This window comes from Nothobranchius furzeri, chromosome 3, assembly GCF_043380555.1.
Source record: "Nothobranchius furzeri strain GRZ-AD chromosome 3, NfurGRZ-RIMD1, whole genome shotgun sequence".
Classification (NCBI taxonomy): Eukaryota; Metazoa; Chordata; class Actinopteri; order Cyprinodontiformes; family Nothobranchiidae; genus Nothobranchius; species Nothobranchius furzeri.
In genome coordinates, this window is record NC_091743.1 from 40,388,140 (window position 1) to 40,410,540 (window position 22,401).

The 22,401-nt window shown below is 44.9% G+C and overlaps 1 protein-coding gene across 2 annotated transcripts; it reads left to right on the forward strand.

The window, feature by feature from the left end:
• The first annotated feature begins 6,089 nt into the window (after window positions 1-6,089).
• trpc4apa (transient receptor potential cation channel, subfamily C, member 4 associated protein a) lies at window positions 6,090-17,544 on the forward strand. 2 transcript variants are annotated; one of them, XM_054747843.2, is made up of 18 exons: window positions 6,090-6,305; window positions 7,382-7,510; window positions 10,423-10,539; window positions 10,633-10,714; window positions 10,802-10,857; window positions 10,936-11,064; window positions 11,240-11,441; window positions 11,532-11,717; window positions 11,791-11,933; window positions 11,997-12,128; window positions 12,198-12,256; window positions 12,323-12,508; window positions 12,597-12,687; window positions 12,777-12,917; window positions 14,199-14,310; window positions 14,426-14,538; window positions 14,645-14,851; window positions 16,679-17,544. In XM_054747843.2, exons 1-18 carry the CDS (start codon window positions 6,105-6,107, stop codon window positions 16,814-16,816), a joined length of 2,424 nt encoding a protein of 807 aa, XP_054603818.2. In that variant the 5' UTR covers window positions 6,090-6,104; the 3' UTR covers window positions 16,817-17,544. The 2 variants fall into 2 exon arrangements, with proteins under 2 accessions (XP_054603818.2, XP_015830455.3); XM_015974969.3 differs by having other exon boundaries at window positions 10,633-10,690.
• The last annotated feature ends 4,857 nt before the right edge of the window (window positions 17,545-22,401 follow it).

Sequence of the window (22,401 nt, forward strand, 5' to 3'; positions counted from 1 at the left end):
ACTCCTACAAAATTTGGCGGCACGTATCCTGACGAAGACCAGGAGGCGTTGAGCACATTACACCAGTTTTAGAATGTTGGGTATTTTTAAATCCTGAAACCGAACCCCGAAATGAACCACACACAGGAGAGAAGTCAGTAGATTTTTTACGCTGTGGATAGAGGCAGCGGAGAGAGAGAGACTAGCTCAGAACCTGTTTAGGCCCTGTTCCAACCAACACTCTGGCACGTTCTCTCTCTTCAGCTGGTTTTATTGAAACAGGCAATCGGAGACAAAGGACGATCCATCACTGTCCACACTTAACCAATAACACTGTTTTCTATCAAAGGCGGGACCTTCTAAAACAGAGATCTCAAGTTACAGTGGTGGCTGCTAGCTTCCCCGTTTCCAAGCAGAGCATTCCACAAAGGAGGTCTTAATTTATGACTGACAGCTAGAAACTCGGTAACCATGGATACCTGTTGCCAGACAGGCTATTTCACCAACCCCCGCAGCATATCAGACCGCATACCACAGCTATGAGGAAAGGAGAAATCCCTCTGTGGCTTACTTATTAACATATGATTTCTTAAAAAGGAAAATTTAAGACAGTAATACTTTAAAAAAATCTAACATGAGCCCTTTTCAGATTGACATTTTGGAATATGTGTGGACAATTCAGTCCGGTTTTTAACCAGAACTGTGTTTTCAGACACACCACTTTTGTACCTAAACTTGTCCTTTCGGCTGCCTTCACACAGCAGGGAAATGTTCCAGATGTCTGAGGGGGAGGAGGTGGGAAGGCTGTACCCAGATATTGCATAAACATAGTGCGGCGGGCGTACATGCGTCATTTACCCAAACAAAGCTATTCACTCAAACATGGCTGACAAAGAGAATTCCTCTCACTGATCGGACTTATGTTAAGCATAATTCTGCGCACACGAAGACGCATAAGAGACCTGGATGATGAAGCTCAATGGTTAATAAAGGAATCATGGAAGTGGTGTGAAGCGCTCCGTCGTGCGTCTAGGAGACGGTACCGTAGGAGGTGAGCTGCCGTGGTTCGCTGCATGTTACAGGAGCGAGCTATCTAGGTGCACACAGCGTCCCCCGGTCCCCCCCTCCTCCCCCTCCTCCCTGTCCGGAACTCGACCTCACCAGTCTGAAGCAGCCACCCTGTCCGTGACAAGTCCGGTCCTGTTACTAGGGGCTTCGTCCGGTTTAATTATGGAAAAGGTTATCCGGATGTTTGTATTCAGACACAAAGGTCTTACGGACAGAGTCCCTAACATTTCCGTTTTTCATTGCCTGTCTGAAGGGGGCTATAGAATCATTGCATTGGCCCTCTGTATGTTTCAGGATCATCTGAACCCTCACGGCTTCTGCGCTTCTCTGGCAGGTGTCTCCTGGTCATCCCTAAAGTCCGGACACACACTCACGGGGAGGCTTTGTTCCAGTATTACGGCCCTTGCCTCTGGAATGAACTGCCGGAGAACCTCAGGGCCGCAGAGAACATTCATGTTTTTAAGTCCATGCTCAAGAGCCACCTATTTAGGTTTGCTTTTATTTAATTATTTACTATAATTTTGTTTCTTGTTTTACATGATTATAGTTTACTTAATTCAATTCAATTCAAAAATACTTTATTAATCCCAGAGGGAAATTGATTGCTGTAGTAGCTCAGAATAATAATAATAATCAAGTCGTCAAAGAGTTGTTGTATATTACAATGGCTGTTGGCAGGAAGGATCTCCAGTAGCGGTCAGTGTTGCAGCGAAACTGAAGAAGCCTCTGACTGAAGACACTCTTCCGTTGTTGGACAGTCTTGTGAAGAGAATGCTCAGGGTTGTCCATCATTTTCTTGATTCTCGGGAGAATCCTTCTTTGCATGATCTCCTCCAGTGGTTCCACAGTCGTCCCCAGAACAGAACCAACCTTTTTTATTAGGCTGTTGAGCCTTTTCAGGTCCCTGCTTCTGATGCTGCTACCCCAACAGACGATGGATGAAGAGATTACACTCTCAACAACAGACTTGTAGAAGATCTGCAGCATCTTGCTACAGACATTGAAGGACCTAAGCGTCCTCAAGAAGTGCAGTCTGCTGTGTCCCTTCTTGTAAACAGCTTCGCTGTTCTTTCTCCAGTCCAGTCTGTTGTCCAGGTGGACTCCAAGGTATTTGTATTCCTCAACCACCTCCAGTTCTTCTCCCATGATGGAAACAGTGTTTGATTCCACCCTGTTTCTTCTGAAGTCTAAAATCATCTCCTTTGTTTTGTTCACGTTCAAGGTCAGATGATTGTTTCCACATCATGCCACAAAGGGCTCCACCAGCTCTCTGTACTCAGCTTCCTGTCCCTCTCTGATACACCCGACAACTGCAGAGTCATCTGAGTATTTCTGTAGATGACAGGTCTCTGATTTGTACTGGAAGTCTGAGGTATACAGGGTGAAAAGGAATGGTGAGAGTACAGTCCCCTGTGGTGCTCCAATGTTACTGATCACCTGGTTTGATGTGCAGTTCTTCAGCCTCACAAACTGTGGTCTGTTTGTCAGGTAGTCTTTAATCCAGGCGATAGTTCAGGCCCCCACCTGTGTCTTCTGGAGTTTCTGGCAAAGTACATCAGGCTGAATTGTGTTAAATGCACTGGAGAAATCAAGGAACATGACCCTCACTGTGCTGCCTGCTTTGTCCAGATGACAGTGGGTTGGTTGAAGCAGCTGGATGATGGCATCTTCAACTCCAACTCCATGGTGATAAGCAAACTGCAGCTGGTCCTGATATGTCCTAGTTTGCTTATTCAGGTGGACCAACAGGAGTCTCTCCAGGACCTTCATGATGTGGGATGTCAAGGCAACCAGTCTGTAGTCGTCATTGACTGATAGGCGAGTTATCTTTGGAACTGGAACAAGGCAGTCTTCCACAGGACTGGAACCTTCTCCTGGGCCAGGCTGAGGTTGAAGAGGTGCTGCAGAATCCCACAGAGCTGCTCTGCACAGGCCTTCAGTACTCTGGGGCTGACACCATCTGGACCCGCAGCCTTGTTCCTGTTCAGTCTCTCCAGCTGCCTCTTCACCTGACTTCTAGAGACAGATAGGTGGGAGGGGGAGGTAAATGGGGCAGCAGCATCTCCTGACTTGGTTGAAGACAGATTTATAGAACCAGAAGAGTCCATGACTGCATTAGAGGAAAAAAGAGCTGACGTGTGACAGGAAAATGTTGGATCAGAGGAGGATGGGATGTCTGATTGGCTGGGGACAGGCGAGGAGGATGCTGGGTTTGTTCCTGAACTGAACCTATTGAAGAACTTGTTCAGTTCATTGGCTGTGTCCAGGCTGCCATTTGTGCAATCCTTCCTCTGCTTGAAGCCTGTGATCTTCTTCATCCCTGACCAGACATCTATGATATTGTTCCTCTGTAGTTTGTTCTCCAGCTTCTTCCTGTATGCCTCCTTGCTGTCTCTGATCTTGATCTTCAGTTGCTTCTGTATACTCCTCAATAATTCCCTGTCTCCCTCCTTGAAGACTCTTTTTTTCTCATTTAGCAGATTCTTCAGTTCACTGGTGATCCAGGGTTTGTTATTAGCGAAGCATCTCACTGTTCTGGTGGGTATTATATTATCCACACAGAAGTTTATATAGTCAGTGACACATCCAGTCATGGCATTGATGTCCTCTTCATGTCCTTGGCAGAGAGTCATCCAATCTGTGGTCTCAAACCAACCCTGCAGGGCTTCTTCAGTGTCCTGTGACCATTTTCTCACAGTTCTTCTTGTCACAGGTTGCCTCTGAACAAGTTATTTGTATTGTGAGCAGAGAAAAACAAGATTGTGATCTGATTGTCCCAGAGGAGGTCTTGTTTTTGACATGTATGCATTCTTTACATTTGCATAACACAAATCTGATGTCTTGTTTTCTCTGGTGGAGCAGCTGACAAACTGTTGAAATGTTGGAATTGTAGCAGAGAGCTAGGCATGATTAAAATCACCAGATATAGCCACAAATGCATTGGGGTGCTGGGTTTGTAGCTTAGCAACAACGGAACTGATGGCATCACATGCATTTTCAGCAATGGCTGAAGGTGGAATATAAACGGTTGCCAAGACAACACTGGTGAACTCTCTTGGCAAATAATATGGGCGACAACTTACTACCAAGAGTTCAACATCTGGGCTGCAGAGACGACATTTCACTGAAACATGACATGGATGGCACCATCTGTTGTTGACAAGCACTGCCACTCCACCTCCTTTTCTTTTCCCGCTCCTCTTTAGATCTCTGTCTTCTCATACAGTCTGGAATTCCGGCAGAGAGATGCTGGAATCAGGGATATGGTCCTGCAGCCACGTCTCAGTGAAACACATAACACTACACTGCCGATACTCTGGCTGAGTCCTTGAAAGGGCTTGGAGTTCTTCCATCTTGTTAGCCAATGATCTCACATTGCCCATTATGATCGATGGAAGAGATGGTTTGAATTTCCTCTTTCTCTGTCTCCGTTTTGTTCCCGCTCTGCACCCACGCTTCTTGCGTTTTAGCTCATTTGGGATTTGTAGCTTCAGTTGAGGTATTATTTCAGCCTTTCCAATGTTAATCAACTGCTCCCGATTGTAAACCAGCTTGTTGCCATGGTTACGCATCATAACAAATGCTCAAAAAGTGAAAAAATAGCAGTAAAAATCCTCCAAGCTTCACAGCACCAGAAACAGAAAAGTAAAATGTCCAGAAAATAATACAGTTTTTCTTGAGAAACTAGAAGAGAAAATGTCCAAGAAAAGGCAAAACTTACATATTTTCAACAGAGCTACTCCAACATGCAGCCACCCAGAGCTGCGCAGTTCCGGAATTATAACTGGCTTTGCATGTTTTATATGATTATATTTTAGCACAGATTCATTATTTAATAATATTATTATTTTACTGTCCATAGGAATTTATTTATTATTTATTTTCTTACTTTTGTCATTTATATTAGCTCTTTTAGATTCATATATTTACTCATCTTAATCCAGTGTTTTCTCTGTAGGGGCCCTCTGCCCCGGGGGCGGTGGTCAACTGTTGCTTCCTGGGCGCCCTGTAGGTAGTGTTTGAGTGGAGGTGGGGTCTATCCCCCTCCTCTAAGCGCTTTGACTTAGTTGCTGTGGAAGACCTGATGATGTGTTTCTTTGCCTTGCCTTACTTGGCTCATCTGGACTCAGCTGAATATACATTTTTACTGATGTGATTTTGTGTGTGTGTGTGTGCGCGCGTGCATATGTCCGTTAATGTTTTCAAACTGTTATGGGAATTTGGGGTCATTTTGATTCTGTAAAGCACTTTGAGTCACACTTTGCTTGAAAGCGCTTCATAAATAAAATCTGATTGATGTTTGGGTTTAAGGAGTCTGATGTTGAGCAGAAAAACATCCTCAGTAAAATAGTCTGGTTGACAGTAAAGTCTAGCTTGTTGATGCAAATTAAATGCTGTTCATTTATGAACACATGAACACACAGGCTTCCAAACTTTGGCATTCTATAGTTTTTGGTAGTATTTGTTCATTTATGACAAAATTACTGAAAACTATGAAAACTGACATTGTTGCTTAGGCTCCGGGCAGTGCACAGAGTCAGGGACTGGTTAGCTGTTTGTGTGCTCAAAATGTTATGTTACTGATCTATCCTAAAAATATATATCAAACCATTCGCACAAAGTAGATTTGTATTTCATTATCTGAAAGTATCCACTTAGTTAAAAAAATAAAACATTTTCTATTTTCCTTACCTCATACAATTTTATTTATCTATCTAATTTTTATGATAATTTAAAATATTCTTTTGATGTTTATATTTAAAAAAAGTTGTTGTTGTGATTCGCCTTGTGATTCTTATCCTGAAAGGTGCTAAATAAAAGATTTTGACTAAATCGTAATGCTGTAGCTCTTCTGTACTTTCATTGTGCAAAAGTAGCTGGAGATCCCTGGGCTTGGGTGGTAAAAAGAATTCTCAGGGAGGAAATAAATTTTGTTTTCGGTTTATCCACGGCGAATTAATAACGGACACTAGGGGGTGCTAAAAGCAAGCAAAACTGTGAAGGATGACAGTCCCATCATGTTCTGAAGCGTGCAGCTGCCGGCTCTCTGCCAGCAGATGGCGCTAACCCGCCCCATTACGCTAAATAAAGCCTTTTCCTGCCTGAACAGATCTGTTCAGGAAGAAGAAATGATGGCGACTCTTGTAGGGTCCGACTTTACTTGTACTGGAAGTAAACGAAGAAACCGCAACACAAATATAGTCACGAGGTTCATGTCCAGTAAAGTCATCGGAACGGGTTTCAGTCGAGGAACACAGGTGAGAGAAACGCTCGCTATTTTCACAGGTAAAGTTGAACGGCTGAGAACTGGTCTAGCGCTCGGAGTTTAGCCTAAAAACGAAGACGCTGTCCCGCAGATGTGACGGGAGATACGCCCGCTTCAGGGAGATTGGTCTTCACTGATTTGTCAGAGCATTCCGGAGTGATTCTGGACCATGTATTTAGTTACAACGGGTCACACGAGAACAGCGTTGTCTCGCTGACAAGCTAACGTTATCATCATGACAGAAACATCCGCTTTCAAGTGAGTCTTTTGTTGTTAGCTCCTCGTTAGCTTGGCCGGAATGCGATGGTTCAATAGCGACGTAATTTGTTATAAAACGAAGCTATCCGGGTTAACATGTTTGCTGTTGGACAGTAGGGTGTATGTGTACCCACAGAGCTCGTGGTTTAACTTCAGAGGAGCCTTGAGCTCGTCCTAATCGCAGCAAGAGTTGCTAATGTTAGCATACGGAGCTAAAGCAGCAGCTGAGCTACTAGTGATGACGTAAAGACCACATAAACTACCGTTTCCATAAATGCGTGCGTCACAGCAGCTGCCCGGGCAAGTTTACATGTTCATTTTTGTTACCTCTTAAGCGAGTTTTTACTAATTATTTCTACTTTCTGCATATTTTGGCTTTACGTAAAACGACAAGCACGTCCTCTGTTTTATGAACGGCCTCACGCGCACAAACGTGGCACCTTAGCGTGACTCCACTCCTAAAGCCCAATTCCAGGCACCACAACTGGATTTTATCTAACCTTCTGAGCCAGTTTTATAGTTTAGTTCTTGCTTTAGAGTTAGTATTTTAAAGTCCCCTCTAGGGTCAAAGGTCATTGTTGTTTTATCAGAACTGTGCGCTGCAGTGGTCGGCTGTGTGAGCTGAGCTGTTGCTCTCCAGGTATGTTTATAAAAAGGTTTAGAATGTCCTACTTTATGTAATTAAAGAAGAAACATATTAATCTGATCTTTATTCAACCATGATTGGTTTGCAGTAATTGGTTTAGCATGAAACCAGATGTTTTCAGTGTGTGTAGTGTGATTTAAAGTGGTCTTTTCCGTGTCCTGCAGCTCCCCGGAGGCCTGTTGCAGGAGAGAGATAAACATGCCAAGTGGCATGGCATCCCCGTCTTGCTTCAGAAGCTCTACGAGAGCAGCCATCCCAACAGTGACCTCTCCCACGCTCACAGCTTTCTCAAGGTGCTTTACTCATGCCTGTTACAGAGGGTTTGTCTCACTGTATCTCACGTACATGCAGGTAGCAGGGAGAGGGCTTTGGGGGGTTTAGCGACTAAATCTTTACATCCACTCTGTGCTCCATAGCGCCGCTGAAGTGTGAGGCTGCTTGGTTCAATTACTCCATCCTTAACATCTTGACAGGATTAGTTACTTCAAACTGAGATGAAATTCCTTGGATCTGGCAAATGTACATGCTCATCTATAAACAATCATTTGAAAGTCAGACACATTCAACCATCTCCTCTTCACTTGTAAAAATGATAATAAACCCAGTAATGCTACTAGATTAGCCATAATTTCAGTCTGTGAAAGTGTAATTAGCTCATTTTCAACACATTTTAAAAAATACTGTGGTGATAGATGCCGGGCTGCAACAAACAATTATTTGGATTATCAATCAATGAATCTGACGTGGTCTCGCCTCAATTAATTGATCAGATTAAACGGGAAAATTTAAAAAATTGCTAGGGAAACATTTTTTCTCTCCCTTTACTTTAACAACAGAACATGTTTGTGCTCTGTTTGTTAACATAGTTGTTAAATGTTTGAATAAAGTTAATTAAATAAAATGTAAGAAACATCCTGGATCTGTTTCTTCACTTTAATGAAGTGTCAGATCTATCAGCAGATTCTCAAAATCAAATTATTTGGACTCGAGTGCAAAATAAAACTGAAAAGAAGAAAATGTTTTTTTTTTTAATTTTCAAATGTAAACATTGCCAGGGAAACATTTTTCTCTCCTTCCTTTACTTTGACAACAGAACATGATTAGAAAACAGTTCAATAGTGTACAAAATCTACATACCATCATCTAAATATATCCATAATTAAGCTATAATCAGTAAAATTGTATGTATTTCATTACCATGTTCAGTAATAAGCTACTGGAAATGTTAATAACATTTAATTTCTACTGCTTCAAATGTAATTGTGACATATCTATTATGTATGGGTTAATAATAATCCAGTTTAAATTGTGTTTGTGAATAAAATGCTACAGTGGCTTGCCGTACCCCTTCAGCGGTGATGGGCAGAGCAGACTCGAAGCCGTAATCTGACTGCAGCGGCGCCGGTTCTGCTTCTTAGCGCTGCAGACAGCTAATGAGCATGATGATGATGGGGACTTTTCTTCCGCTTGTAGAGTTTAGATATTCTTAGTTTCACAACCATCATGTTTCTTTGGAGCCCACTCGATCGTGAGCCTGCTTCCCGCTAGCATTAGCTAATATGCTTGTAGTTACACTTTTGATGCCAAACTTTGGACCGTTGGTGCCTTTGCTGGCTTCTCTGTTTTCCTCCACAGCACCTAGATTAGCACAGTGCCAGTAAAAAGCATCTTCCTTACTATGGGTGTAACGGTAGACTAAACTCGTGTGCGGTTCGGTTCCGTGTTTTGAAGGTCTTGGTTCAATTCATTTTCGGTATATTATCACTAATTTATTTATTTAATATCTGAAGCGGCTCCTATAGTGAGCAGAACCAGGTGTCACCACCGGCTGCTGATCTAGCGTGATGTCTTTACTCCACAGGTTATTTGCGCCACAGACATATACACATAGATGCCCCGTGGACTGGCACTGTCTATTGGAGATGCCGTAATGGCCGACCGCCATTTTAGATAGATTAGCCCCCGGTGCATTCATTTCCACTGAGGAAGGTGCTTACCCAACTAAAAAACACATTTTATCAAGCTTTTTCACAAAACCAAACACAAGGTACGGCATGATGATTAAAATATAAATATCATTAAATAAAAATAAGTATTAAATATAAAATCCTATCAGGTAGGCTAGAAAAGTCCATGTGATCTGTTTCAGTAGTACGCTGGTTGTTGTAACAGTACCGTAGGCTGCACAGATAGTTGCTCACTCTGCACTGACTTTGGAGAGGGAGGAGACCCATTCAACATGGCGGCGATGCTGTTACACTCTCCAGCACCCAATGGGGCGTCTACACATTCATGTCTATGATTTGTGCAGCGCGCTCTCTTACAGGCGAGTGTGGTGTTTGATGAGTTTTTATTTCTTAAAAACTCCCCTCACACCGCCCAATCGTTTCTTTAAAACTCGTGATAAATGACGAGCGTCCTCCACGCCGTAGTTTTCGTTGTAAGATGAACATTTTACATCAGTTGTCACAGCGGAAAAGTTCAGCAGACATGTTTGTTTACATTTTTGCCGCTGCGTGCCTGCACACTGTGAGAAGGGAGGGAGAGACGACACGATGCTTCGTTCAGTCTCTACAGACTCCACAGCAGCAGCGACAGCCAACTGGTTCGATCTGCTCTGAAAGACGTTGATCAGAATTTGCAGATCACATTTTTTAAACGGAGATCGGACGCGTGCAACAGTCACGCGTCACTCAACACCTCAATACAGCATCTGTGCGGAAACTCGCCGAGGAATTTTTACCAGCTGCACTTAAATCACACAAATATGTGAGAAATTCATTATTTAATGGAAAAAATAAACCGAAACGGTACACAAGTGGACCGAACCGAACTGCCTGAACTGAAATGGTTCAAGTAACGCCCGTGAACGTTACACCCCTATTCCTTACACAGTAATTACACGTGCAACATGTATGTGTCTCGGTCTGCTCTGCCTCGGTCTGCTCTGCTGCCGCACCAGATGAGCTGCGCGCATGGACTGTTACTTAAAAGTTGCACAACACAACGAATCAATGACCAAAAGCGTTGCCGACGCATTTCTTCTTCTAATTTTATCGATTCTATCGAGTCGTCGCTGCAGCCCCAGATAGACGTGTTCTCGGTGATGCTGATGCGGTTTGTGTGTTGTTTCGTGTCCACGTGCTGCTGAATCTTCTCTGGAAACACTCTTCAGCTGAAAGTAGCGTTAAACTTCTGTCCTCAGGTCTTATCCTCACAGCTCTCTATGGAGGCCATGTCGTTTGTCACGGAAGACCGGAAGAGCGCTCAGGAATCCACCTTCCCCAACACATACACCTTTGACCTCTTTGGTGGAGTGGATGTAAGTTTTCCTGATGGAGTGGTGTCAGGAGCAGCCAGGCTTTTCGACTGAGACGAATCACTGACTCTAAAATGGTGTTTTATTATTTTGAAGCTGCTGGTGGAAATCTTGATGAGGCCCACACTGACCATGCAGAAGAAGATGCCTAAAAGTGAGTGGGACCAACATCTGAAAGGTCTTTGCTTTGTGGAAAGTGAGAACGGCGTTCCGTGAAGATAAATGATGTGATTTTTACCATTCGTCTCTGCTTCTGTGACAACAGTGAACGATGACCTGGTCAAAGACTGCCTCAGTGTCCTGTACAACTGCTGTATATGTGTAGGTATCTCTGTTAGCCTGGTGCACCGGTCATACAGGCAGTTTAAGTAACAAGCAGTGTGTTGGTTCTGTCTGCAGACCGAGGGAGTTACCAAGAGCCTGGCAGCGAGGGACGACTTTGTCCTGTTCCTCTTCACCCTGATGACAAACAAGAAGACCTTTCTGCAGACCGCTACCCTAATAGAAGATATTCTGGGAGTGAAGAAGGTTGGTGTTGGAGTTTTCTGAAGGAGCTGGTTTCTGGAACAGTCTGAGGGTATTGGTGTTGTTATGGTGGTGGTGATCTTGTTCTGGTGACCTGGTTTAGTTAAACACCAGCTGGTGAGGTCTTCACACATCCATTCATGATTGTTTAAACGTCACACCCGTCTGTGCCTTTAAGGAAATGATCCAGTTGGAAGGAATCCCCAACCTGTCGGGCCTGGTCCAAAGCTTCGACCAGCAGCAGCTGGCCAACTTCTGTCGCATCCTGTCCGTCACCATCTCAGAACCCGACATAGGAAATGACGACAAGCACACGCTACTGGCCAAAAACGCACAGCATAAACGTAACTCTAGTCCGTCACGGGCTGAGGTCAACCAAGGTGGGTTTTATTGGTACTCCTGTAACTTATCATCCTCTCTGTCATTTGTGCTCCTTCTGAAAACACTTTTGCCAAACTTTCCTCCTGCAGTGACGATTCTGAGCATCCCCGGCTTCATCGAGCGGCTCTGTAAGCTGGCCACCAGAAAGGTTTCTGAAGCCACTGGAGCTAACTTCCTGCAGGAGCTGGAGGACTGGTACACCTGGCTAGACAATGCTCTAGTGCTCGATGCGCTCATGCAAATGGCCACCGAGGAGGCGGAGCAAAGTAGTACAGGTGAGACGGCAGCCGGCTGTGAGGCTGCTTCTCCTCGATAAGAACTTTGAATGGTTTATTATTTTCCGTTTAGAGTCGTCGGACGAGAGCTCTCTGGCCACCAGCCCCCTGAGACACAGACTACCACAGTCTATGAAGATTGTCCATGAGATTATGTATAAGGTGGAGGTGCTCTATGTGCTCTGCGTTCTCCTCATGGGTCGACAGAGGAATCAGGTAGGTTTCCTGTTGGGAGTCGGATACGTCGTGTCAGCTGAGCTGAACCGCGTTTCTCTGTAGGTCCATAAGATGCTGGCAGAGTTCCGTCTCATCCCAGGACTCAACAACCTGTTTGACAAGCTCATCTGGAGGAAATACGCGGCCTCCAACCACGTGGTGCACGGCCAGAATGAGAACTGCGACTGTAGTCCAGTAGGAACTTTGTAACAGCAGAAAAAAGATCATATCGTATTATCACTAATAAATGCTTTTGTCACGCAGGAAATATCCTTTAAAATCCAGTTCTTGCGACTCCTTCAGAGCTTTAGTGATCACCACGAGTAAGTATCCTCCAGATCACACGACTCCAGTCAGACTCCTGACCTCTAACTGGGTTTGTCTGCCAGGAACAAGTATCTCCTCCTCAACAACCAGGAGCTGAATGAACTGAGCGCCATCTCCATGAAGGCCAACATCCCAGAGGTGGAGGCTCTGGTCAACACAGACAGAAGTTTAGTCTGTGATGGAAAGAAGGGCCTCCTCACGCGCCTTCTCACCGTCATGAAGAGGGAGCCTCCCGACTCGTCCTTCAGGTTGGGATCAGCTGTTATTCGCTGTAACAAGGGTGAGAGTACTCTCGTCTCACTCTGCTGGCATGTCGTCTCTAATGTGTGGATAAAGGTTCTGGCAGGCACGAGCGGTGGAAAGCTTTCTCAGAGGAGCTACATCCTACGCAGATCAGATGTTCCTCCTGAAGAGGGGCCTGCTGGAGGTGGGGCTACGACAGAGGCCGTCCAGGATCTTTGGATTCGTTTTGGATCGTCACATTAACCTCCGTCTTCTGGTTTCCTGCTTCCACAGCACATCCTGTTTTGTATCATCGACAGCGGCTGCACATCTCGAGATGTCCTTCAAAGCTACTTCGATCTCCTCGGTGAACTCATGAAGTTCAACATTGATGCTTTTAAGAGGTTCAACAAATATGTCAACACTCCAGAAAAGGTATCATTTATGAGGGCTCAAAAACGAGCTTTTCAGAGTAAAAGTATAAATGTAAAACTAAACGCTTCTTCAAAATAACATCAAGACATTCATTAACATTCCTGCTGCAGTGAGGAGAAAGATGTCGGCCGAGTTATTTCTGCATCAGTTATTAGTACTTATTTTATTTATTATTGATGTAAAATTAATATCTGCCTAAAAAAACTCCAGACCTGTGCAGGAGCTTCGACGTTGGTTATGTCGGTGAAGACGTGCTTCTTCAGCACTAATCCAGTTACCGTCTACAGGTGGTTCAGAACGCCTGTGCTCGGCTTCTGACCAAGTCCTCCAAACACACCCACATCACCCCGCTTCTCCTCCAGCTTCGCTGGCTGCCAGTCAACTTCAGGGTTCATTTCAAGGTCCTGGTTCTGGTCTATAGGGCCTTACATGGACAAGCACCATCTTACATTGGTGATCTTCTTAGTCCCTACACCCCCAGCAGGTCCCTGAGGTCCAGTGATCAAAGCCTACTGGTTGTGCATCACCAGGCTAAAGGTCAAAGGTGACGGATCATTTGCTGCTGTGGCCCCCAGACTCTGGACCTCTCTCCCCCTGAGCCTGAGATCAGTGGACTCAGTGGTCTCCTTTAAAAAGCAGCTGGAGACTCACCTGTTCATCGCTTTTATGTGACCTTCGTAACCTTCTCCTTGTTCTGCCTGTTCCACCTTTCCCAGGATCCATTGATTTCCCTCTTTCCCATTCATTTTCTCTCTCCCTTTCCTCACATTATTATTTTATCACAATTAAAAAACATTTTGGTAACGCTTCCTTTTCACAGTCCCTAATTACTAAGTACTTACATGGTAATTACATAGTAAGTAAAGTGTATTATTGTGTAATTAGTGTATAATAGTAATAAAGTGTAATGTGTAAAGCAGTATTTACTGCGAATGATTAATAAAACTAGAGTTGAATCTGAGTTACATGGTAATAACCGTTTAAGAACTCAGAAACAATAATACACTTTAACTTACTATGTAATTACCATGTAAGTACTTAGTAATTAGGGGACTGTAAAAGGAAGTGTTACCAAATTTTTTAGTCCCAATTTAAACATTTTTTAATAACATTTTTAATTCTTTTATATTTAACTTTGTTTTGTTTATGTGAAGCTCCTCGTGGTTTTTATCTTGAGGCGCTACAGAAAAGAGTTTTCTTTCTTTCGTTTGCTCCAGTTGTTTGTTGTGTGAGATGACTCCCATCATAGCCGTTCCAACAGCAACGCCTCCTCTCCTCTAGTTTCAGGCCTTCCTGACGCAGATCAACAGCTCTTTGGTGGACTCCAACATGCTGGTCCGCTGCATCGTCCTGTCTTTGGACCGCTTTGAGAACCAGACCGAAGATGTCAAAGGTACCTGGAGTTCAGATGCACGTCACCCTGCTGTAGTCGGGAGATGGTACCTGACCTGTGTTTGGGTCAGCTTCTTCAGTCATGTTTGTGCTCTGCTTGTTTCTTCTCCACCCAGTGATGGAGGTGCTTTCTCAGTGCTGCTTGCTGTCTTATGTGGCCAGAGTTGAGAACAGGCTGTCCTTCCTCTTCAGACTCGTGAACATCATCAACGTGCAAACTCTCACTCAGGTTTCTGTTGTTTATTTGCACATGCTGGCATTAGAGCAGCACTAGTCAGGATTTCTGATGAAGCCTAAAGAGCTGCTTCATGCATCGTTTATTTGTTTACCTCCAGGAGAATGTCAGCTGCTTAAACACCAGTTTGGTGATCTTGATGCTGGCCAGGAGAAAGGCTAAACTACCCCCTTATCTAATCGCCCTGCGGGAGAAAGAGTATGCTGAGAAGTACCCCGGATGCCTGCTCAACAACTTTTACAACCTGCTGCGCTTCTGGCAGCGCCACTACCTCAACAAGGACAAAGACAGCACCTGTCTGGAGAACGTGAGTCTCTGCTTACCTCGTTACAAGCTTTCCCCCGCTGCTCCGTGCTGCAGCTAGAGGGAGTGTTCGGACGTTGGGAGAGGCGGCGAAACGGCTGCAGGGTAGACCAGAGAGCTGTACAGTACAGAATTCCCTTTGGTGTAAATGTTCCCAGGTTTGGGAATGGGAGGACATGCTTCATGCCTAAAAAGGCACATTTTTAACTTTATAAAAACAAAGCCAGAAAGAATGAGCTTGCTTATCTAAAATGATCAGAATTAACCTTTTGGGCGCCGGAGTTTTCTCACCTGTCTCAGTTTTGACATAACTATTTAAGGTTGTAGCTTGGAAATGATTAGAGATAAAGGTAGACTGTAAAAGAGAAACATCTTCAGTAGGACCCAAAGTTTGTGTTGGGAGCTAATTCACTCATCTGATTAGCATATTATGACATCATCAGGCTGCCGTATTGGAATGCATCGTTTTTACAGATGTTCCTTATTTCATGTTATTTTGAATTTGTTTATTTTTGCCATTTTAATGAGATTGTTTAGCTTTTATTTTGTGTTTTTGGGTATTTATATTGGCCTCACTTGAGAGAAATGCTTTTTCCATATTCCTCAGGTTTCTTTGGGCTTGTACAGATTCAGGGACGTCCTTCCCTTGAACGTAATGATCGCTTGATCCAAGGGAAAGAATAGTTTTATGATTATGTGGCACACTTTGACTTCCATACATAACGATCTGCTGCTCTTACAGCTTTTTTTACATTGTCGCTACATCTGTCACATTAGCTGTGTTCAAACACAGTGAAACAAACAAATCCAGCGTTTGGAGCTTGTGGATGAGTGAATTTCTTCATCAGAGTCAATGTTGTGATACATAGTAAGAGTCAGTCATGACCAGACAAAGACCAGACCTGCTGGCAATTGTAAGTTGTATCTCTCTAATGGGGTTAGGGTTCATGCTGCGCTCATCTCCTCTGCCTGACCAAGAACCTCTCGGCGGGAGGTGGTTTTCAAACTCTAAACTCCCAAACTTCCAGTATAAACACCCATTAAGTGTTGCTGAGCCTGAAGTTACACTTCTCCACTATCTTCTGGTGTGAAGTAGTAACTTTAGGGATCATATGTGTAGCTGTGGCTTGTTAAAGTCGCAATGACGCTTGTCGCGATATTGCGACTTTGGCTTTAACACTTGAAGCGGCAGACTTTCCCTGCATGACTGCAACGGCTGAAGCTCAGAGGTTTTTAAACGAACATCAGTGGAATGTGTTGGCTGACTCACCCATTCATTCATCTGAGTTAAGCTGATGAAACTGATTATCTTACATGTGAAACTATTCTCACGGTCCTCTCACCAGCAGACAGGAAGTTCTCTAACTTGCTGCCCTGATCTGGCCTAAATGGGGTTGCATGATCAGTTCTTGCTGCCCAACAGCACCACCTGCTGACCACACCAGGTGCCTTGAACACTGCTTTGGTCCGTTGTGTTTCATCCTGACAGATGTGGATGTTGGAGCAAGAGAGCACTTCTGAGCGAACAGATTCAGGCTTTGACCCAGCGTGTGTCTCTCTGAGATTCAGGTGTCCTCGTCCATATAGTTTGTGTTGTTGTTTTCTTCGTGGGTTCAGTAGGACCAGAGCAGAGGGCTGTCCACAGGTAGAGGTTCTCGGGGACAAACACCTGGTTTAACGGGATCATCTGTGGTGGTTCTTGCACCAGATTATCCTGGTCCTACTCTTACGTCCCTGTTCATTATTTTCCGAACCGTTTTAAGATGAAAGACCGACCCAGGTGAGTTTCAGAGGGGGCAGCCTGTGACCTGTGTGTGGTTTGTCCCTTCAGAGCTCCTGTATCCCGTTCAGCTACTGGAAGGAGACGGTGTCGGTGCTGCTGGCCTCAGACAGGACTTCTCAGAGTGCCATAGTGAGTTACATTGATGAGCCTTTTGTGGATCTGGACAGAGACCTGCTGGAAGATTGACCTCCAGGCCGGTGGGGATGCAGATGGTTGCAGGGAGAACGGACCCCTACAGCCGGTGCCGAGCCTTGGGTGGGTGTAGTTGGTGACTGCGTTTTGGGAATGTTCACACCATGAAAACCTCTTCCTGTTTTCATCGACGGAGGAACCACGGACACGTCTGAGACGGCACACGGACATCCGATAGAAGCTTTTATATAATCTATACAGAATTCTATAAAAATGTGTATGATGGAACAAATGTATGTAAGATGAAATGTTTTCACTTGAACTTAATGTGGAAACAAGCCCAGATATGCAGGATGGTGTGTGTCAGTCACCAGCCTCACTCTCGCACTACTCCCGTGATCTCCGATGTCACCCCTCGCCCGAGGGGCGGTTGTTGGTGGGTCAGCTTTATTAAGTGGCTACTGTTGATTGTTGCTTCCTGGTTCTGCTCGGCCCGTTTTGTTAGTGATCGGGTTGGCTCATGTCTCTTAAAGGGTTCCTCCAGGTGTGTTGTGGCTTCAGAAGCTTCAGCCAGGGACTGCTCTTCTCCAGCTGGTTTCTGTTGTTGAGAACAACGGCTTTTAGCTCTGGAGAAACTGTAGAATAAAAGGTTGCACAGAATAACTGTTTTTACTGTTTAATATATGTTAACTCATTTGTTCATTAAAAGGTTTTCATTCAGAAAGATTTCACGTGAGAGATGCTCTAGAGAGAAAATAAACAATGCAGGTGCTAGTATTGAACACCGTTGGATGTTCATTCTGCCTCAGCACAGAAGAGCCACCATCTACGTAGTTTTCATTGTGTCTTGAAGGAAAACAAATCAGTTGTATTAAAATGAAATGACCTCAGAGAGAGCTGTGGCTGGCACACGAGTGCTTTTAGTCACTAGTAGCCGGTTTGCCTTCTAACGTATTTCCTCGGGTCTAAACTGAGAGGGAATTCATACAAATATTCCTGTTCAGTTTGTTTTCTAATTAAAAACTTGTAATTTCTGACTTGTGGAATCAGAATGAAACAGATCTTCGTTTATCCAGCAGGGACAAGCATTATCTCCTCTTCCTCGTCAGCCCTGGAGGATCTCAGGACCAGCTCCTAACCAGGAGGAGAAAGTTTAACGTGTGCAACACTGCCACCTTGTGGTCAGCATGTAACTAACCATTGAATTCTTCTGAGGCATCAAACACAGCATCACTGTATTTGTGTTGTGCAGCCACCAAACGCCTAGCAGTGGACATCTGCAAGTCTGAAGCGGACTACGCTCCTCTCCACAGGCATGGGGCCTCCTTCAGATTCCTGGGAGTGATCATCTCCACTAATCCATCAGGATCTGGGAATACCTGCATGATGGTAGTCCAGGTCCAACATTTCCTACTTGTTAGGTAAAAAGGACTGTATGGCTCCACCACCGAGAGTGTTACTGCTCCTCGGTGTGGTACGCTGGAGATGGCAGCAGACCGCAGGATCCTGCAGTGGGTCATCAACACTGAAGATCAGCTCTGGAGATCACCTACTCCAGACTCATCGACTCCTCCCACCCAGCTCATCACCTGTCTGACCTGCAGGTCAGATCAGCATTGTTATGTCCTCCTGGATTAGCTGTGTTGACCCCAAAGGTAAGTACCGGTAGTCATAGATGAACATCTGCTGGTTATTCAAATCTGACCAGTAGACCTTTATAATCTTCAACAAGCAGGGCTCCAGTTTGGAAAAACATGGAATTGTTTTGTTTTACCCAGGATGAAGACATGTAGGAACAACTAACAGTATGGAAGGCATTCGATTTTTTAAATATTCGATTGATTTAAAGATGAAAATCAGAAATTATCAAACAAAACTACTCAGTTCTTTTCTCATTTTTGTGGAAAGCCTAAATAATTCCCAGTGGCACCAACAAACATGGTGGGAATGCCGTGAGGCACTTTGAGAACCAAACTTATTTTAGTCCAAGTGGTGAATGTGAAGTTTCATCCATCCACAGGATTTCCATCCCTCCTGCTCCAGATGACGCAGAATAGCTGGAGTATGACCTGCAGGTTCGGGAGAACTTGATGCTACACCAGGAGTTCAAGGAGGGACTTGTGCTCTGACACTAGGTGGCAGCAGAGCACGGCCTGTAGAGAGACTGGAAGTACTGCTAAGAGAATAAGGAACCACCTGTCGTCAAGGTTTTTGACAGGTCTATTGTTCTTTGACCTTTATGCCCTTTCCCCAACCTACCTTTCATCAAACTTGACAGGTGTATTGTTAGTAGTCCCCTTTTGTGATGTGATCTTTAATGACCCTGTATGTCAAGAAATGAACTGATGACTGTTGTGTAATGATGCATGAAGTCCCCTTTTGTCATGATCTGCTTTGATCTGAACCACTTTAGTTAGGGTTGATAACTGGTTTTGTGTTAACCTCACAACCCCTCCCTTTCATACGTGAGAGCCCACATCCCTCCCGCCAGCCCTGCTTGCCTTTTTAAAAGCTCGGATCCATTTCAGCAGACAGACTGAGATCGTATCAGAATGGTGAAAGGCCGAGGAAATACCTCTAAGAAAATGGTCAAGCAAGTGTCTACAGCCGATGCTGCAACTTCCACCCAAGAGGTGAAAGACGTGAAAGAGGAGAGCGTGGACACGCCATCGCTGCTATCACAGACCTTGCTCTGTGAAAAATCCATAGCGATCCATCAGCTGCCTGCAGGGGGTGGTGCTCCCCGCAAATCTACATTTTACATGTGAAGAGTACAGCTTCCTCCTTTTGTCGGTAAAGAGTTCTTGGAGCAAATATGGCCGCTGGAACCTTACGGCTATACCGGTAGTTTTGGGTACCGGTTCAGCTATGACTAAGGAGATGTGGCTGAGGACAAACCTCTGAAACCATATTCATCACATTCAGCAGATCTCTCCTACAATGACTGGGCAGTGCTCAACCTCGCAGTTCCACGCAGGGTGTACAAAGATGATCGTGAGAGACCTCGCCCGGCTGTAAAACGCAACAGGCCTCAAGCTCTTCCATCGCTGGATGAAATCCAGAACGCCGTGATAGCTTTCAGCGCTTCATGGGAGGGGCTGGAGGATGCGGACGGGCAGTGGATGTTCAAGGCCTCGGTCCGTGAGAGAGGATTGGAGCTCTTTTTTGTGCTGGAAAATGTGCGTGCTGAATGCGGTATTTACCGCCTTTTACAGGTTGTACCTTTCGAGGCCTGGTGTAAGAAAATAGATGAAGTGGCGGATCGTATCACTTCACTTCTTCGTACCAGCCGCTGCTGGAAAGACATTCTGACAGTGCGAAAAAAAGCTGAAATTCTAAGCCCCGCATCAGGAGGAGAAGGAGCGGCGGTCGCATCACCCCCCAATCACTAGTTATAAAGAGCTCTCAGTTACAAACCATTTCATCCCAGATGATCTAGCACATCAGCAAGATGGGTTTCTACACTCAGTCAACCCTTGATGAACCATGGACCTTTTCCCCGCAACCGAGCTGGGTGTTAGTGGCTTCATCACCACCGAGATACAACGGCAGTCCGTGGCCCACGTCGGCGCCACCCCATCATGCTTTCCAGAGAATAACTTCCCACGACTCCCCACAATCATGGAGGTTCCTGCTAATGTACCATTCCGACCCTGGATCAACGAGACTCCGGCGAGTCCTGATACTGCACAACCTTCAGTGACATCAATCACTGACCCGCCACCGGTTTCACCTCAACCTGCTCGGGAGGAGGACGGTGTGCAACAGCAGCAGACCCTCGACATCCAGAGCACCGGTGAGGAGCCTCAGCGTCTGCCTGACTGGGTGTTTTCAGAAGACAAGGTGGACCGAGTGAAGATGGGGCTTCTTCACTTGGTCAACATGGCGATCAAAGCTTACTTACCTATAATCTGCCACGGATGCAAGATCGATCACCCCAGTCAGCGACAACACAAATGTCTTTACGTAGCTGAAAATGAATTATTTTACAATTTTCACTTTACGGACATTATTCGCTGGATTTTAACACCTAACCTGATCCCGGCTCATCAAAGTTTTCTCAGTCTGCACGGCTTCCAGCCGCTGGACGCTGAGATCCTGTTCACCATGGTTGTGATGCAGCTGCACGGATTCAGGGCTGTGATGCCCATTCACAAAGAAATTTTTCCTGTGTACGGTTGCCTGACCAAAGCTGACCTGGATGCACTGGCTGCGTTATTGTAACAGAATGAAATGACTGTTTTCCACCTAAAAGTCATTTCCCCCCTCTCCTCAGCAAGAACTAATCTGCATGAGATATCGTTCAAGGTCTCATGCATCTGCTTCTAAACTGTTTTCCTTTCCAGCCCAAGAGAAGAATGAAGACAAAGGACTCTTTCTTTTTAATAAAACAAAGAACTCTATTTTTAATAAGCTAATCAAACAAAGTGTTAGTCAATAATAAAATGTGAACCAATTTGTGAAATGAAAATATTAATTACTTTATTATAATCCTATAGAATATAATAAGTAATATAACTTTAAATGTTTCCACTAGAGACTGACCACACGTAAGGTTAAAGGTTGGTTTATGCTTGACACGTCCGCGAGGTTTGCACGGCTCCGCACAGCAAAATTGCGTCATTTTAACAACCGCGCCTCCGCATGGCCCAAACTTTCCACACCGCGCACCTAGGAAATTTTCTAACCACGCGGATGGTCGGACGTGGAAAAACATGGCGGACCGGCAAGAACTAGTATGGCAGAGGTTCGTAAATACAGACATTTGTATGATTCAGCTCTCAAAGATCACCGTGATCAACATGTTGTTAATAATTCTTGGAGAGAAATAGCTCGCACTGTCGGAAAAGACGAGGACGCTGTTAAAAAATGCTGGAATGCCATATTGTAAACAACAGTAATTTCTGCTTCTACTATGGTATAGTGTTGGATGCATGCCGTATAGCTCCATGCTGCCCCCTACAGTTTGGGAGAATATTGGCTCACTGCAGAGACGAGCCGCATGAACCATAAACGCTGCAAGTTGTGAAGCGCGTTCCATCCGCGAGCCGCGTCACCAAGCGGAAAGTAAATGCGTCAAGCATAAACCAAGCTTTAGCCACATCACACATTGCTTTTACTGATCCAGTCAGAATCTGCCAGATCTGACGGAGGCATGGTTTTGGTGGTGCTTGGTAAAGCTGTCATCTTTTCATTCGACCGTAAACCAAAACATCCAAAGTATAAAACTATGCCCACGTCATCTTTAACCCCAGTTCAAAGCGTTCTAGAGAAGTTGTCGGAGTGGCCAATCCGTAACTTTCCTCTTCAGCCGAAAGAACCAACGACAAGCTGGATAAAATCTGTTGCTCTTCCAACTGCTGCAATGGTTCCTTTCAGAATAAAAGCTGAACCATCACCACCCCGTTTTGGGTCTTGCTAGATGCCAACAAAGCTGTCGTGACCCGGAAGTATCTCAAAGACTGGACTGGTCGGTGGCCGCGGCTGTTCTACAGGCTTCGGCTCTAGAAAGGTCCAAGCTGGACCTCTTCACCTCCTGATCTAGACGGGGACTTCTGCCAAGGGTACGTAGACCGACAGAATGGCGTCTTATGTGTTTATGAATCTCCAAATCAAAGCTTAGACATCACCTTCACTCC